This window comes from Oncorhynchus mykiss, chromosome 5, assembly GCF_057628025.1.
Source record: "Oncorhynchus mykiss isolate SJ-2025 chromosome 5, ASM5762802v1, whole genome shotgun sequence".
Classification (NCBI taxonomy): Eukaryota; Metazoa; Chordata; class Actinopteri; order Salmoniformes; family Salmonidae; genus Oncorhynchus; species Oncorhynchus mykiss.
The window spans coordinates 49,715,326-49,732,230 of NC_143026.1; the positions used below are offsets into that span (position 1 = coordinate 49,715,326).

A 16,905-nucleotide genomic window follows, 5' to 3' on the forward strand; every position below is an offset into this window, starting at 1 on the left:
TTTTCTAGCCTCAGTGCAGTGGGCAGCTGGGAGGAGGTGCTCTTATTCTCCATGGACTTTACGTTGTCCCAGAACTTTTTGGAGTTTGTGCTACAGGATGCAAATTTCTGTTAAGAAAGCAAAGGCTAGCTTTTTCAAACTGCCTGTGTATATTGTAAACTTTGATTTACAGCCAGTCTCAAAAAATCCCACACTCCTGAATTGTGCTAATTACAAAAGGTTTAAGAACAAATTCACACATCTACTTCGGGTTTCCAAAATGTTTTCCAAATTCCAAGAATCCTCAAACAATATAAAGTCAACTTGGAAAATCATCAATCAACTACTGAATAATTTAAGGTTGGAAATAAGTTCTATAGTTATCCTGATGTTATCTCATGTGAATGTAATAACTTTTTTGTGAATGCGGGTTCCACTCTGTCAAAGAAAATCTGAATCCTCTGACGCTCATCGGATGTGGCAGGGCTTGCACACTATCACATGGATTACAAAGGGAAACCCACCTGCGAGCTGCCCAGGCACAAGAACATATCAGATGAGCTAAATACCTTCTATGCTCGCTTTGAGGCAAGCACTACAGTGAACCATGCATGAGAGCACTTGCTGTTCCGGACGACTGTGTGATCATGCTCTCCGTAGCCGATGTAAGAACTTTAAACAGGTTAATATTGATAAGGCCGTAGGGCCAGACGGATTACCAAGACGTGTACTCAGAGCATGCTCTGACCAGTTGGTAAGTATATTCACTGATATTTTCAACCTCTTCCTGACTCAATCTGTAATCCCCACGTTTCAAGCAGACCTCCATAGTCCCTATGCCCAAGTACGCTAAGGTAACCTGTCGAAATTACTGTAGCACTCACATCTGTAGCCATGAAATTCTTTGAAAGGCTGGTCATGGCTCACATCAACACCATACCAGACAACCTTGACCGACTGCAATTCACGTACCGCCCCAAAAGATCCACAGATGACACAATCTCTATTGCAGTCTATGTTTTCGAAAATCTAATCAAACACTTCATGTGAGCTCATGTTGCGCAACATTTCAGTAGTCTATGCAATTGCGGGAGATAACAGATAAAAAGAGGAGGGTCCCATCAGCTTTCTATAGGCTAGGCCTACTGTATTTATTTCTCAAATTTCCTAATATTAAGCACATTGCTTATATTTACAAACAGGAGTATAGCCAACCTGGCTGGCATGAAAATAAACCATGGGGAAAAGCGTCCTCCATTCGCTATTTAAGTGCATAGTATTTTTTCCCGCTGCCCCTGTTTCGATGCAGGTGCATGATAATCATCCATTCTAAATCATAACAAATGTCACACACATATATTATTTAGTATATATATATATATATATGTGTGTATCTTGATTTAACTAGGCAAGTCAGTAAGAACACATTCTTATTTTCAATGACGGCTTAGGAAAAGTGGGTTAACTTCCTTGTTCAGGGGCAGAACGACATATTTTTTTTTACCTTGACAGCTCGGGGATTTGATCTTGCAACCTTTCGGTTACAAATCCAAAACTCTTACCACTAGGCTACCTTCCACCCCAATTTAGTATATGTAGAGACAAGATCAAATCAAGTATAGTCTGATGGGTGACAATATTAGCCTTTATCTTGTGAATGATATATATTATAATTTGAGAATGATGCCTAGCATAAGAAACATGCCTTTTTTTTGCCACTTGTTCGAATCATAGTTGCGCACCTTTAGCCTAGCCCATAGGCCTATATGTTTGTATCACAACTAAAATAGACAAATAACTTCTTAAAATGAAGCACATTAATCTGCTTTACAAGGGGTGTAGAGCCTAACTGGCATATATAAGCAGTGAGTGAGTTTCAAGTTTGGGGAAGATAATTTACCATAAAAATGTTGAATGCACCAAGCTGTCTGTTTGAACTACTGTCACACAGCTGAGATACCCATGCATACCCCACAAGACATGCCACCAGTGGTCTCTTCACAGTCCCCAAGTCCAGAACAGACTATGGGAGGCGCACCATACTACATAGAGCCATGCCTACAAGGAACTCTATTCCACATCAAGTAACTTATGCAAGCAGTAAAATTATATTTAAAAAACAGATAAAAATAAACCTTATGGAACAGCGGGGACTGTGAAGCAACACACACATAGGCACAGACACATGCACACATGATAACATACGCACTATACACACATGTTCACATGGATTGTGTTGTAGATATGTGGTAGTGGTGTAGGTGCCTGAGGGAACACAGTGTGTTGTGAATGTATTGTAATGTTTTTAAAATTGTATAACTTGTGGCAAGAAGCAGTGCGGCTTGGCTGGGTTGTGTTTCGGAGGATGCATGGCTCTCGGCCTTCGACCTCTCCCTAGTCTGTACGGGAGTTGCAGCGATGAGACAAGACTAACTTCCAATTGGGGAGAAGGAGGGGGATAAAATAAAAGATTGCTCTTCAACTGACTGTGCTCCTGCATGTAAATATTTGGATTGATATGGATTTGACATTTAAAAAATATATACTGTAGATCTGGTTAAGAAGCTAAGTTTTAAAGTTGGCTTTTTCTACAGAAACAGATTGTGCAGATTATTCAGTCAACCTTTTTATATTTCTTGATTATGGTGATATTATTTATCAAAGTGCAGCTGCTACTTCTCCTAAGCCTTTGGATGCCATCTACCATTGTGCCCTTCATTTCGTTACAGGTGAAAGCTTTTATTAACATGATTTTTAAAAAAAAATGTAACTTATCCTTTTTCTCCCCAATTTTGTGATGACCAAATGGCAGTTAGTCTTGTCCCATTGCTGCAACTCCCGTATGGATACGGGAGAGTAGAAGATCGAAAGCCATGCGTCCTCCGAAACACGCCCCTGCCAAGCAGCACTGCTCGCTTAACCTAGAAGCCAGCCGCACCAATGTGTTGGAGGAAACACCGTACAACTGGTGTCAGTGTGCATGCGCCCAGCCTGCCACAAGGAGTCGCTAGAGCGCAATGGGACAAGGACAACTGGACAACTGTTGCGGCCACATGGGATCGAACCCAGGTCTGTAGAAACGCCACTCGGGAGGCCCTATAGGTGACAGTTTTGATACTTATCATAAACAGAAGTTTATGAAGTAGAGCCTTGTGAACAAAAAGGAAGTAATGTAGAGGTCTATGGGTCTTTAGGGAAGTCCAGACACCAACATAGACCTCTACATTACTCTCTTTTTGTTTACAAGGCCCTGCTTAATAAACTTCTGTCTAATCTAACTTTGCTGTTGAAGTATAGGCATCTGAGTTGCTTAACTGGTTCAGAGGATTGGGTAACTCTTGGTTGCTGTGTTTTAATTAATGCACTGTATTGTTGGAATAATATACATTTCATCTTGATGTTCTGGTGCCATTTGGGCAATTTAAAGTATTGTTCTTGTTCTGGGTGATGGGATTTTTTACTTCTTCCCATTAATGTATTTTTGTAAATCTGGGGATCCAAGATCTTTTACATATTATCGCCCAATAACTGTACTATGATGTTTTTTTAAACCAACACTATTCTATATGAGCACCAATATGGTTTTCATAAGCACTACCACACAGATGTCTCTTTTACAACTTGTGGATAAAATCTTTACAGCCCTGAACAACAATGAATACCCTCTTGGCATCTTTTTAGATTTATCAAAAGCATCCGACATGGTTGAATATTACTATATTGCATTATTACAGTTTTCATGATTTTACATATAAATGGCTATATAATTATGTTTATGATAGAGAACAATTTGTATATGCAAATCGTTGTGCACCTACCAGGGCCAAGATATTCTGTTGCATTCCACAGGGTTCAATCCAAAGACCTTGCTACTTTGTCTTCTACCGTAATTCCCATTCTTTTTGCTAATGATTTTATCACTCTAGAATTTTGATTCGCTAATCAATGAAGCAAACTCAGGCATGGCCAACTTTTCTGAATGGTTCCAGATAAATTAATAATCTTTAAATGTTAAAAAATCTATCTTCAATGTATTCACTCGTAAGAATAAGAAACAGCAAACAATAGAATTGAAAAATCTCAATTTGGGGGAATAAAATGGACCAGGTTTCATCCACTCGATTCCTAGGTGTTTCAATTGATGAAAAGTTATAAATCAATCATTTTGTTTAGATCAAAGTATCATCAGAACTATTAGTGGTTTGGTTCATCAGGCTTGCTTCCTAATACTACACTACAGATTAATTTACCCATATCTCATTTACTGCAATATTGTCTAGGACAGTACATATACTGTATGCTTTCTACCTACACAAATTATTCTTCACACCAAATACATTTACAAGACTAGCCACCCCCTTTAACTACTTGGCTCCATTGGTCTCTCTGTTTTAAGAAACTGAATACACTGTATATCTACAACATTTAAAATACCAAAATTATGCACCTTCATGTACAAATACCACCCAAACAGCCTACCTAAACCCTTCAATGGATTCTTCCATGTTAATTCCCAAACCCATGCATACAACACAAGACACTGCGATAACCTGCATCCTCCCACTGCCGCACCTCACAGTCCATTCTCTATCAGATACAGGTTCCATACTCTGGAATTCCTGCATAGACTAGGGGTTAACCAAACTACCCAGTATTATCTCCTGACCCCTCCTGTCTCAGCCTCCAGTATTTATGCTGCAGTAGTTTGTGTCGGGGGGCTAGGGTCAGTTTGTTATATCTGGAGTACTTCTCCTGTCCTATCTGGTGTCCTGTGTGAATTTAAGTATGCTCTCTCTAATTCTTTCTCTCTCTCAGAGGACCTGAGCCCTAGGACCATGCCTCAGGACTACCTGACATGATGACTCCTTGCTGTCCCCAGTCCACCTGGCCGTGCTGCTGCTCCAGTTTCAACTGTTCTGCCTGTGATTATTATTATTTGACCATGCTGGTAATTTATGAACATTTGAACATCTTGGCCATGTTCTGTTATAATCTCCACCCGGCACAGCCAGAAGAGGACTGGCCACCCCACATAGCCTGGTTCCTCTCAAGGTTTCTTCCTAGGTTTAGCCTTTCTAGGGAGTTTTTCCTAGCCACCGTGCTTCTACACCTGCATTGCTTGCTGTTTGGGGTTTTAGGCTGGGTTTCTGTACAGCACTTTGAGATATCAGCTGATGTACGAAGGGCTATATAAATAAATTTGATTTGATTTAGTCTCCTCCATGCAGTTTTTTTTATCTGTAGTGTTATGTATTTCACTTGTTTTCTTTGGTGCAAATAAATAAAACCTAAAAACCCAAATAAGGTAGTTAATTTTGCTAATAATAAAGTTAGCTAGCTTGCTTAAAGCTTGAATCCTTCATTGGTGAAACTAACACCTACGTTGGGGATATTACAATAACAAGACATGCTACTGCAAACACAGTTTTTTTTGTAATTATAAAAAAACAGATTTTTTTGTCATGTTTAGGTTGAAAAGGTGAATGGTCAGTGGTGAATGAACAACTCTGCAACTTGGATAACAAAATGTTCTCAGAGTTTCACACTTGTAATTATGACTTGGAGTTTCGTTCAAGTGAAACTTCAGAGTCAAAACTCTGAACTTCAGATAATTCCGACAGCTTGTAAAGGCCCCATATGACATCAGTTGCAAAGCGCATATAAAACACATCAAGTGTGCACATGTTGTGTAGGGTGCACAAATTGAATTTGAGAGCGTGCAAGTGTCATTGGGAACAGAAAATCATTGCAGCATCCAATAAATTAGTCTGAGAGTGAAGATATTTCCCCCCTGAAGAAATAAAGATTCAGTTGTTGCAAATATACCATGCCCGGATGTCTCTTCTCACACACATTTTAATTTTACTCTTCAAAATCCATCTCGCTCTAGCCGAGTGGATCTCTTGCTATAATATTTTACAGGTAGGTGTCAGTGTCAAAATTCTACCCAATGAGAGAGTTTATTCCAGGCTACTGAAATGCAATTGGTCAGGAATGTCTGTACCAATCAGCTGGTTGACTGGTTTGTTTAAATGCAGATTCATAACACTTACTAGGTATCCTGGATCCCCTAACTCCCCTCTCTCTCCTCTGTCTCCTGGAGGACCCTGATCAAAAACAGAAGAATACGTTGATATTAAAGACCCTCAGAACCATATTGGGATTAGTAATGAAAGATGAGAGAAGATAATAGTGAGTAACTCACTCTGTCGCCTGGAGGACCAGTAGGACCCTCAACCTTCCCATCATCCCCCTGCTCGCCCTAATATAAAGAAACAATGTTAGTGGAGCCATTCAATGGAAGACAATACAATTTACCTCTCACAGATTGCTCACTGAAAGTGTACTGTTTCTTCAAAGATTGTTGGTTAGTGTCCTGAGTGATCCTACTGTAACTGTGTACACATGTCAGATGTGTGTACACATGTCAAAAACTCAAAAACATATCACATCAGTGCATGAAGCAGATATTGTTTTCTCTCTCACTCTGCAAAATAAAAGCTTTGCAGTGTTTACGCCATGCTTAAATGACTAGCTTTAGCCAGGGTTGATTTGTTGTTTGTTAGGCAATACATTTAAAGCAGACTTGGGGAATATAAAGGATAACTGCAGAGTTGTGTTAAAGGATCTTTGTTTCGTGGTTCAAATGGGAAACATTGAGTTCAAATGTAGATCCAAACAGCTGGTTGATGTTAATACACACTATTACATAACAGACTGAGATAGAGAGACATGTTGATAGAGAAATAGGGTAGCATTATGTTCAAACAAGACAACAAGTGTCCATTTTTCTTTTGCCCGTCAGGCACAGTTGAATCTAACCCACTGTAATATATTAGATGCACTACAGTGGGTGCAGAAGAATCACATCAGTGAGGCAGCAAGCGCGATTTGCTAAACACTTTTTTTTTTTTTTTTTTTTACAAATGTCTGATATACCATCCCGTCAGAAAGTAGTCATACGCCTTGACTTATTCCACATTTTGTTGTGTTACAGTCTCAATTTAAAATGGATTACATAGATTACCCCATAATGACAAAGTGAAAACATGTTTTCAGAAATGTTTGCAAATGTGTTGAAGATGAAATACAGAAATATCTTATTTAAGTATTTACACCCTTGAGTCAATATGTTAGAATAACCTTTGGCAGCGATTACAGCTGTAAATAATAATATTTGCACATTATTATTAAAACAATTCTTCAAGCTCTATCAAGTTTATTTGTTTATCATGGCTAGACAGCCATTTTCAAGTCTTGCCATAGATTTTCAAGCCGATTTAAGTCACAACTGTAACTAGGCCACTCATTCAATGTCATCTTGGTAAGCAACTACAGTGTAGATTTGGCCTTGTGTTTTAGGTTATTCTCCTGCTGAAAGGGGTATTTGTCTCCCAGTGTCGGTTGGAAATCAGACTGAACACGGTTTTTATCCTAAAAGCAGACCGAACACAATTTATCCTAAAAGCATACCCATAACATGATGCAGCCAACACCATGCTTGAAAATATGAAGAGTGGTATTCAGTGATGTGTTGTGTTGGATTTGCTCCAAGCTTTTTGTATTCAGGACATGAAGGTAATTTCTTTGCCACATTTTTTTGCAGTTTAACTTTAGTGTTGTAGATCCATCCTCAGTTTTCTCCTATCACAGCCAATAAACACTGTAACTGTTTTAAAGTCACCATTGGCATCATGGTGAAATCCCTGAGCAGTTTCCTTTCTCTACAGCAACTGAATTTGGAAGGACGCCTGTACCTTTGTAGTGACTGGGTGTATTGATACACCATCCAAAAGAGAAATAACTTCACAATGCTCAAAGGGATATTGAATGTATGCTTTCTTTTTTTAAATCTACCTGTAGGTGCAATTCATTGTGAGGCATTGGAAAACCTCCCTGGTCTTTGTGGTTGAATCTGTGTTTGAAATTCATTGCTCAAATGAGGGACCTTACAGATAATTGTATAGTGTTAAGTACAGAGGTAAGATAGTCATTCAAAAATCATGTTAGTTATGTTACTATTATTGCACACAGAGTGAGTCCATGCAACTTATTAAGCAACTTATTATTGGACTTATTTAGGCTTGCCATAACAAAGGGGTTTCAATACTTATTTTTAATTCATTAGTAAACATTTCCAAAAACATAATTCCACTTTGATATTGTGGGGTATTGTGTGTTGGCCTGTGACACAATGTGTATGCCAGTATTCCATTTTAAAGTCAGGCTGTAACACAACAAGAAGTGGAAAATGTTAAGGGGTGTGAATATTGTCTGATGGCACTGTATGACTGTAATATGCTTCTGCTGTAGCACCCCCAAAATTAAGTTGACAAAGCAACATTAGCCTTATGTGATGCTTGTAGTGTAGTTTCTGAGTTAGACATACAGTAGTTAGGCATTGTAAACATAGATGCTAGTTTCTGAGTTAGACATAATGTGTTGGGAATGGTGTACCTTTTCACCATTTGTTCCTTGATGCCCAATAGGGCCTTGGGGTCCCTGATGACCCTATATAGACAGACAGGGATGGAGGAAAGGCTTTTTTATTCAATTTTTATTTCACCTTTATTTAACCAGGTAGGCTAGTTGTGAACAAGCAGTATGACACAGACAACAACACAGAGTTACACATGGAATAACATAGAATAAACAATAAACAAGCCAATAACACAATAAACAAGTCAATGACACAGTAGAACAAAAGAAAGTCTATATACAGTGTGCGCAAAAAGCATGAGGAGGTAGGCAATAAATAGGCCATAGTAGCAAGGAATTACAATTTGTCAGATTAACACTAGAGTGATAAATGAGCAGATGATGATGTGCAAGTAGAGATAATGTGTGCAAAAGAGCAGAAATGTAAATAAAAACAGTATGGGGATGAGGTAGGTAGATTGGATGGGCTATTTACAGATGAACTATGTACAGCTGCAGCGATCGGTTAGCTGCTCAGATAGCTGATATTTAAAGTTGGTGAGGGAAATATAAGTCTCCAGCTTCAGCGATTTTTGCAATTCGTTCCAGTCACAAGCAGCTGAAAACTGGAAGGCGGCCAAATGAGGTGTTGGCTTTGGGGATGATCAGTGAGATATACCTGCTGGAATGTGTGGTATGGGTGGGTGTTGTTATCGTGACCAGTGAGCTGAGATAAGGTGGAGTTTTATCTAGCATAGACTTATAGATGAGCCAGTGGGTCTGGCAACGAATATGTAGCGAGGGCCAACCGACTAGAGCATACAGGTCGCAGTGGTGGGTGATATAAGTTGATTTGGTAACAAAACGGATGGCACTGTGATAGACTGCATCCAGTTTGCTAAGTAGAGTATTGGAAGCTATTTTGTAGATGACATCGCCGAAGTCGAGGATCGGTAGGATAGTCAGTTTTACTAGGGTAAGTTTGGTGGCATGAGTGGAGGAGGCTTTGTTGCGAAATAGAAAGACAATTCTAGATTTGATTTTGGATTGGAGATGTGTAATATGAGTCTGGAATGAGAGTTTACAGTCTAGCCATACACATAGGTATTTATAGTTGTCCACATATTCTAGGTCAGAACCGTCCAGGGTGGTGATGCTAGTCGGGCGGGCGGGTGTAAGGCAGTGAACGGTTGAAAAGCATGCATTTGGTTTTACTAGCATTTAAGAGCAGTTGGAGTCCATGGACGGGTTAATTCTGTGATATACAGATTTAATCAATGATATACTTTTAAAGGCAATTTCACTGATGTTTGCGGAGATCACTTTTCACTGACATAACCTTTATAATGAAATATTTCCCTGATGGCAAAGCTCCCATCCACTTTGAAGCAAAACATGTTTTATTGTTTCTTAACTTGTTTCCTTGTCACACATCATAGGTTTGTTCACTAAAATTGCCAATTTTCTAGTTCAGGGGTCTCTACATACCCAGTAGCTCTGTCTGGAGAGCTACTGGGTATGTAGGCTTTTATTCCAGCATCACACCTGATTCAGCTATTTATTGTTCATATGGATAATCATGATGCATTGAATTAGGTACCTTAGTGATGGTCTGGATTAAAAATGAGAGTTGGAGTACTGTGCTCTAAATGTTATTAAGCCAGTTATAGGTATTAGATGAGGTTAAGTCAGAATTTCTTGAAGTAGTTCCGCAGGTGGCGATACTGTTCTTTTCACTATTTATATAAATGCTGTTGGTTAATCTGTTGAAAATTGTACATTTCATCTATATGCAGATGATAATATTATGTACACAATTCCCCTGACTGCTGAACTGATGTGACAAGACTACTGTCCGATTTTGCAGTTGTGCGGGAAGCCTTTACTGGTTTAAAATGCATGCTTAATACGGGCAAAACAAAATACAGTACATGTTGTTTTCAAGTTCTCGTAAAATTGTCTCAGATGGATTACATCTTCACTCATCGGATGGCTCTATACTGAACAAAAATATAAATGTAACATGTAAAGGACCCATGTTTCTGAAATAAAAGATCCCAGAAATGTTATGTGCACAAATGTTTACATCCCTCCTTTGCCAAGATAATTCAGCCACCTGACAGGTGTGGCATATCAAGATGCTGACCAGCACACATGTGCATCTTGTGCTAGGGACAATAAAATGCCATTCTAAAATGTGGAGTTTTGTCACACAACACAATGCCACAGATGTCCAAAATTTTGAGGGAGCGTGCAATTGCCAGATAATTGAATGTTAATTTCCTACCATAAGACGCCTCTAACGTAGTTTTAAAAAAATGTGGCAGTACGTCTAACATGCCTCACAACCCCAGAGCAAGTGTATGGCGTTGTGTGGGTGAGCAGTTTGCTGATGTCAACGTGGTGAGCAGAGTGTCCCAGTGGTGGGGTTATGGTATGGGCAGACATAAGCTATGTACAATGAATACAGTTGCAGTTTATTGATAGCAATTTGAATGCACAGCGATACCATTGTCGTGCCATTATTCCGCCGCCATCACCACGTTTCAGCATGATAATACACGGCCCAATGTTTCAAGGAACTGTACACAATTCCTGGAAGCTGAAAATGTCCCAGATCTTCCATGGCCTGCAGAGTCACCAGACATGTCACCCATTGAGCATCTATGGGATGCTCTGGATCGATGTGTACGACAGCGTGTTCCAGTTCCCGCCAATATACAGCAACTTCACACAGCCATTTAAGAAGTGGGACAACATTCCACAATCAACAGCCTGATCAACTCTAAGTGAAGGAGATGTGTCACGCTGCATAAGGTAAAAAGTTGTCAGACCAGATACTGATTGGTTTTCTGATCCACGCCCCTACCTTACAGATGAATATCTGTATTCCCAGTCATATGAAATCCATAGATTAGGGCCTAATGAATTTATTGAAATTGACTGATTTCCTTATATGAACTGTAACTCAGTAAAATATTTGGAATTGTTGCATGATTCGTTGATATTTTTGTTCAGTGTAGTTAGCCTATTCCCGATCTGGACAAACGATCCACCTACCACTATTGTCACTATGAATGGTGGATAGAGGGCAGGATAGACAGACTGGTAGACTATATTGACCTGAAGTATAGTTAGCACACGGAAAAGCATAGTGCATAAGGGCAATATCAAAACACTTTAATATAGGGGAGGCCCATGCAAGCAGATAAGGAAATTTGTCGAGGATGGAATTCTATAGTAAAACCTGCAAAAGGGTGAATGTAAACCAGGGAAAAAACACACAACCCTCCACAAAGCAAAGAAAAATTGTTAGACCACTCTCCCCTAAATTTCAAACTGTCCCTAAGTAGTGTGATCAAAAGCATTAGGAGTGAAGCGCTTTGCGGGAACAGTTTTACTCACTACATTACTGTAACCCAGTTTTAACAAACTAGTATGGTGTGACTAAAGCGTTACTGGAGAGATTTGAAACTCAAGGAACAGGTCAAAATCTGTATTTTGTTTTATATTTTAAAAAATGTCTGTGTTTTATGAAATTGTACAGTAGTCGTGGCAAAGTTTTGAGAATGACAAATATTAATTTTCACAAAGTTTTGCGGCTCCAGTGTCATTAGATATTTTTGTCATATGTTACTATGGAATACTGAAGTTTAATTACAAGCATTTCATAAGTGTCAAAGGCTTTTATTGACAATGGGGGGTTTCCTGGCCATGGACACAAAATACCGATGTTTTGTTCCCCGAGCCACTTAGTTATCACTTTTTCCTTATGGCAAGGTGCTCCATGCTGGAAAGGGCATTGTTCGTCACCAAACTGTTCCTGGATGGTTGGAGAAGTTGCTCTCGGAGGATGTGTTGGTACCATTCTTTATTCATGGCTGTGTTCTTAGGCAAAATTGTAAGTGAGCCCACTCCCTTGGCTGAGCAGCAACTTCAGACATGAATGGTCTCAGAATGCTTTACTGTTGGCATGACACAGGACTGATGATAGTGCTCACCTTGTCTTCTCCGGACAAGCTTTTTTCCGGATGCCCCAAACAATCGGAAAGGGGATTCATCAGAGAAAATTACTTTACCCCAGTCCTCAGCAGTCCAATCCCTGTACCTCTTGCAGAATATCAGTCTGTCCCTGATGCTTTTCCTGGAGCGAAGTGGCTTATTTGCTGCCCTTCTTGACACCAGGCCATCCTCCAAAAGTATTCGCCTCACTGTGCGTGCAGATGCACTCACACCTGCCTGCTGCCATTCCTGAGCAAGCTCTGTACTGGTGGTGCCCCGATCCCGCAGCTGAATCAACTTTAGGAGACAGTCCTGGCACTTGCTTGACTTTCTTGGGCACCCTGAAGCCTTGTTCACAACAATTGAACCGCTCTCCTTGAAGTTCTTGATGATCCGATAAATGGTTGATTTATGTGCAATCTTACTGGCAGAAATATATATCCTTGCCTGTGAAACCCTTTTGTGCAAAGCAATGATGACGCCACGTGTTTCCTTGCAGGTAACCATGATTGACAGAGGAAGAACAATGATTCCAAGCACCACCCTCCTTTTGAAGCTTCCAGTCTGTTATTCGAACTCAATCAGCATGACAGAGTGATCTCCAGCCTTGCCCTCATCTACCCTCACACCTGTGTTAACGAGAGAATCACTGACATGATGTCAGGTGGTCCTTTTGTGGCAGGGCTGAAATGCAGTGGAAATGTTTTTTTTTTGCGGATTCAGTTAATTTGCATGGCAAAGAGGGACTTTGCAATTAATTGCAATTCATCTGATCACTCTTCAAAACATTCTGGAGTATATGCAAATTGCCATCATACAAACTGAGGCAGCAGACTTTTTGAAAATTCATATTTGTGTCATTCTCAAAACTTTTGGCTACGACTGTATATGAAGGCCTCCCTCGTAAAAGAGACACTGGTCTCAATGGTGAGTCCCTGATTAAATGAAGGTAAATAAATATGCAGACTTACCTCATAACCTGCTAGACCCATTTCCCCCTGTTTACCCATTCTGCCTGGGGGACCCTGTGAGAGGAAGGGAGGGAGGGTTTGGTCACACTAACTAAAACTGCAAATAACCACATTACCCATCTAAAGTGACAGCCTTCAGATGTCAATGAAGGTCAAACCTAAATACAGATTTTGCTCTGACTGCTTGACTTTTTACTGGGTTTTACCTTCTAGTTCTAACATCAGGACCCATATGCATAAAGCTTCACAGAGCAGGAGTGCTGATCTAGACAAAAAAAAAGACTTCCGAAAGGGTAGTGCCGTGTATTCATGGACTCCCAGGGAACATAGGGAACACAAAGACACATAAAATAATGTATTACTCTGTGTTTCATAATTTTCCTTCAATACTGGCCTATGATGATAACAGCAATTCTGATTCAACCATTAATTCATACATTGTTGTGTCCCTGGCCTGAGAGGGTGGAAGTTCAATATGTAGCTAGATGTAGAAGACTACTGTTAACTAGTTAACGTTTCCCATGAATGGAAGTTAGGCTAGCAGGCAAGCATTTTAGCCAAGTAGCCTAGGACAACAAAAACTAAAAGTATGTACTGTATGACAGAGTGATAGACCGTTTTGTCAACATGAAAGAGAGGATGCCATTGGCGTTTCTCGACAAGTAGGGTGAGTCAACATGTTTTACTACTTGCACGAACGCGCACGCAACATGGTGCTGGAATAGTGGAGGCAGCTCCTGTTTTTTTTATGCGACTTGCAGTAACTCTGTGGTTCTAAATCAATAGTTGTTTAGTGGTCCGAAAATGTTGGGAAACATTAACTTGCTTAACCATGCTGTAGGTCATGTAACTAACTATCTGTTACATGCAGTATGCATTGTGGACTTCACTGGACAGAGGTTTCTATCCGGTGTGAAAAAACAATGGTGTGGTTGAATAACTTCTGCCACTGGCTTCTCATTGCCTCGGCCTTTAGGCCTATATATCATGGTCGGCATATGAATTAACAGCAAACAATGCAATTTACAGAACACATATAGTGTAGGTTGTAATATGGCTGGCCTGAGTGGGGCTTGGCTTGATTTTGCCCACGCATCCCTACTGCCGAAGGGATTCTTCATTTGTCCCCATAGAAGAACCCTTTTAGGTTCCATGTATAACCTTCTGTGGAAAAGGTCCTGCATGGAACCCAAAATGGTTCCTCAAAGGGTTCTCCTATGGGGACAGCTGAAGAACCCTTTTAGGTTCCAGATAGCACCTTTCTTTCTAAAGGTGATGGATCAGGTGCCCCCTGCCCATGTAATTTTATACATTATGATCTAAAAGGAAAAACTGATCCTAGATCAGCACTCCTCCTCTGAAACAGTTTATGAATACAGGCCCAGAAAATGTCTGCAATACTACAGGTCCACATTACCACAGGTCCAATGGTTCCTCTCGAGCCCTTCGGTCCCACAAACCCTTTTGGCCCAGTCTTTCCAATTCGTCCCGTCTCCCCAAGATGACCCATATGGCCTTTGGCTCCCTACAACATACACATATAATTGGTATGATATTATGAAACATTATACAGTAAAATTACTTGATATACAAGTACTGTAAACAAAGATACATTTATAAAGGTATAATAGGTATCACAGGGTTCTGGACCATGGTTTGATCTAGCAATGGAAAATAATAAGTGAAATCAAATCTGTGGTTGATAAGAATACCTTTCTTCCTGGTTTGCCTCTTTCACCAATCTTGCCGGATTTACCCTCTTGTCCCTGGAGTGGAGATATGAGACAGACTGAGAAATATACATTTCAGCTGAATAGCTACATATGACAAAATTTAACAGAGATAGACAATGGTGTTGTGAAATATTTCTAGGTGAGGGAGCGCAAAATAATGTAACCCGTGAATGATAATGTCACCTCTACTCCCGCTCCTCCCCTCCTGCGCTTGATGTAGCCGGTTTACTAACCACCGGTCCTGGGAACCATCATTACGCACACCTGGCATTCATCAATACGCGCAGCTCTTTCATTACCTCCCCTTTATTTGGCACTCCCTTAGGTTTTTTCTCCATGATACTTGTTATATTAAACACTTACCACCTTCACCTGCTTCTCGATTCCCAGCATTACAACGTTCTACCAGTAAAACGTCCAAACTGTATCTGCATGCCAATGATTTGATTGATCTCAATCAGTTTCATGATAATATGCATTTAGATCTTCTTGAATTACTGTTTCATAAACGAATTAGAGCAAATGGGGTTAACAAACTATCAGCCTTGTATTTTGTTTTAATTAAAGCACATATCCTGCCCACTCTTTTTTTACTATTCAACTTTTACTATTTACTCCACTCGGGGCCTCCCGATGGAGTTCAATAAAGTGCTTTTTTTAATGCACACACGGTGAACTACGGTCACCCCACTTACGGATGCTCAAACCAAATGCCCCAGACGCAGGGAAACAAAAACAGTCTAGCACTAAATACACAAACATGTACATCTAATGCAAACACCAGGGTTACAATAATCAATCCCGCACAAAGAACCAGGCGGGCCGGCTGACTAATAAAGCCTCACTAATTATAACCAACTCAAAACAGGTGTACTCAATAAACACATAAGGAGGGGGAGAAAAAAAATCAGTGGCAGCTAGTAGGCCGGCGACGACGAACGCAGAGCGCCACCCGAACGGGAAGGGGAGCCACCTTCATTCGGAGTCGTGACAAGAGCTTTAGTTGCGAGTAGCTATTTCATTGTATTGTGTAGCTTACACTACGCTGTATCTTAAATAAACTATGATTTGATTAGCTTGAACACATGGTTACAATATGCTATTATAAAATAAAACAGAGGGGTGAACTATCAATTCATATAATTTATTTGCATAGATTAAACAAACATCAAATCAATTGACCAAGTAGTGAACATAAATCATTACTACTTAGAATTGCAGGAAATTTGTTTTAAAACAGCCATCAAATCTAACTTTTGGTGTGGTGTATTCATGCATCTTAATAAACTATAACCTTAATGTATTATTAAGCTACAACGGTTCCTGCGTCTCAGCCAATATAGGCTAAATACTCCCAGAGAGGGTTTGGGTTTCCTTAACAGAATAGTTTCACCGTAACTTAGTGGTCACATTGTTCTGGGTTCCACTGTGGAAGAGGGGGTTTGTGGAGTTTAATGAACATCAATGCAGACGCACGGTGAATTTCGATCTTAGATCTTGTTGGTGTGATAAGGTTCATGTGGCTAAACCCCCTCTCACATGCTGCCGAGATACAGTGAACAGTGCTTGACCTGAAATAGGTTCCGGTACTCATTTTGGGTGCCGGTACAGTTTATTTTTAGCTGCAGGGGCACCACAATACTTTTGAGCTAGTAAGAGTCAAGTCAAGAACTGGAGATGTGTACAGTTAAGCAGTGGTCTCAGCTTGCTTGTCCCCCACTGTGAACAAAGTCCCTAAAGCCATTGATAGTGGAGGCGCACGGGAGAGAGAAGCGTTGGCACCGGATGTGAATGTCTTTTTC

At 40.1% G+C, this 16,905-nt stretch overlaps 1 protein-coding gene across 5 annotated transcripts in view; it reads right to left on the reverse strand.

Annotated features, from left to right (window-relative positions):
* col27a1a (collagen, type XXVII, alpha 1a) overlaps positions 1-16,905 on the reverse strand; it is a 292,008-nt gene that overhangs the window by 60,148 nt on the left and 214,955 nt on the right. For all 5 annotated transcript variants that reach the window (XM_090235098.1, XM_090235099.1, XM_036977752.2 and 2 more), the window contains 6 exons: positions 15,083-15,136; positions 14,788-14,895; positions 13,371-13,424; positions 8,437-8,490; positions 6,185-6,241; positions 6,033-6,086 (listed from right to left, as the gene is read on the reverse strand). In XM_090235098.1, the coding sequence (XP_090091224.1) occupies positions 6,033-6,086; positions 6,185-6,241; positions 8,437-8,490; positions 13,371-13,424; positions 14,788-14,895; positions 15,083-15,136 (381 nt within the window). The remainder of the gene's footprint in view (positions 1-6,032; positions 6,087-6,184; positions 6,242-8,436; positions 8,491-13,370; positions 13,425-14,787; positions 14,896-15,082; positions 15,137-16,905) is intronic.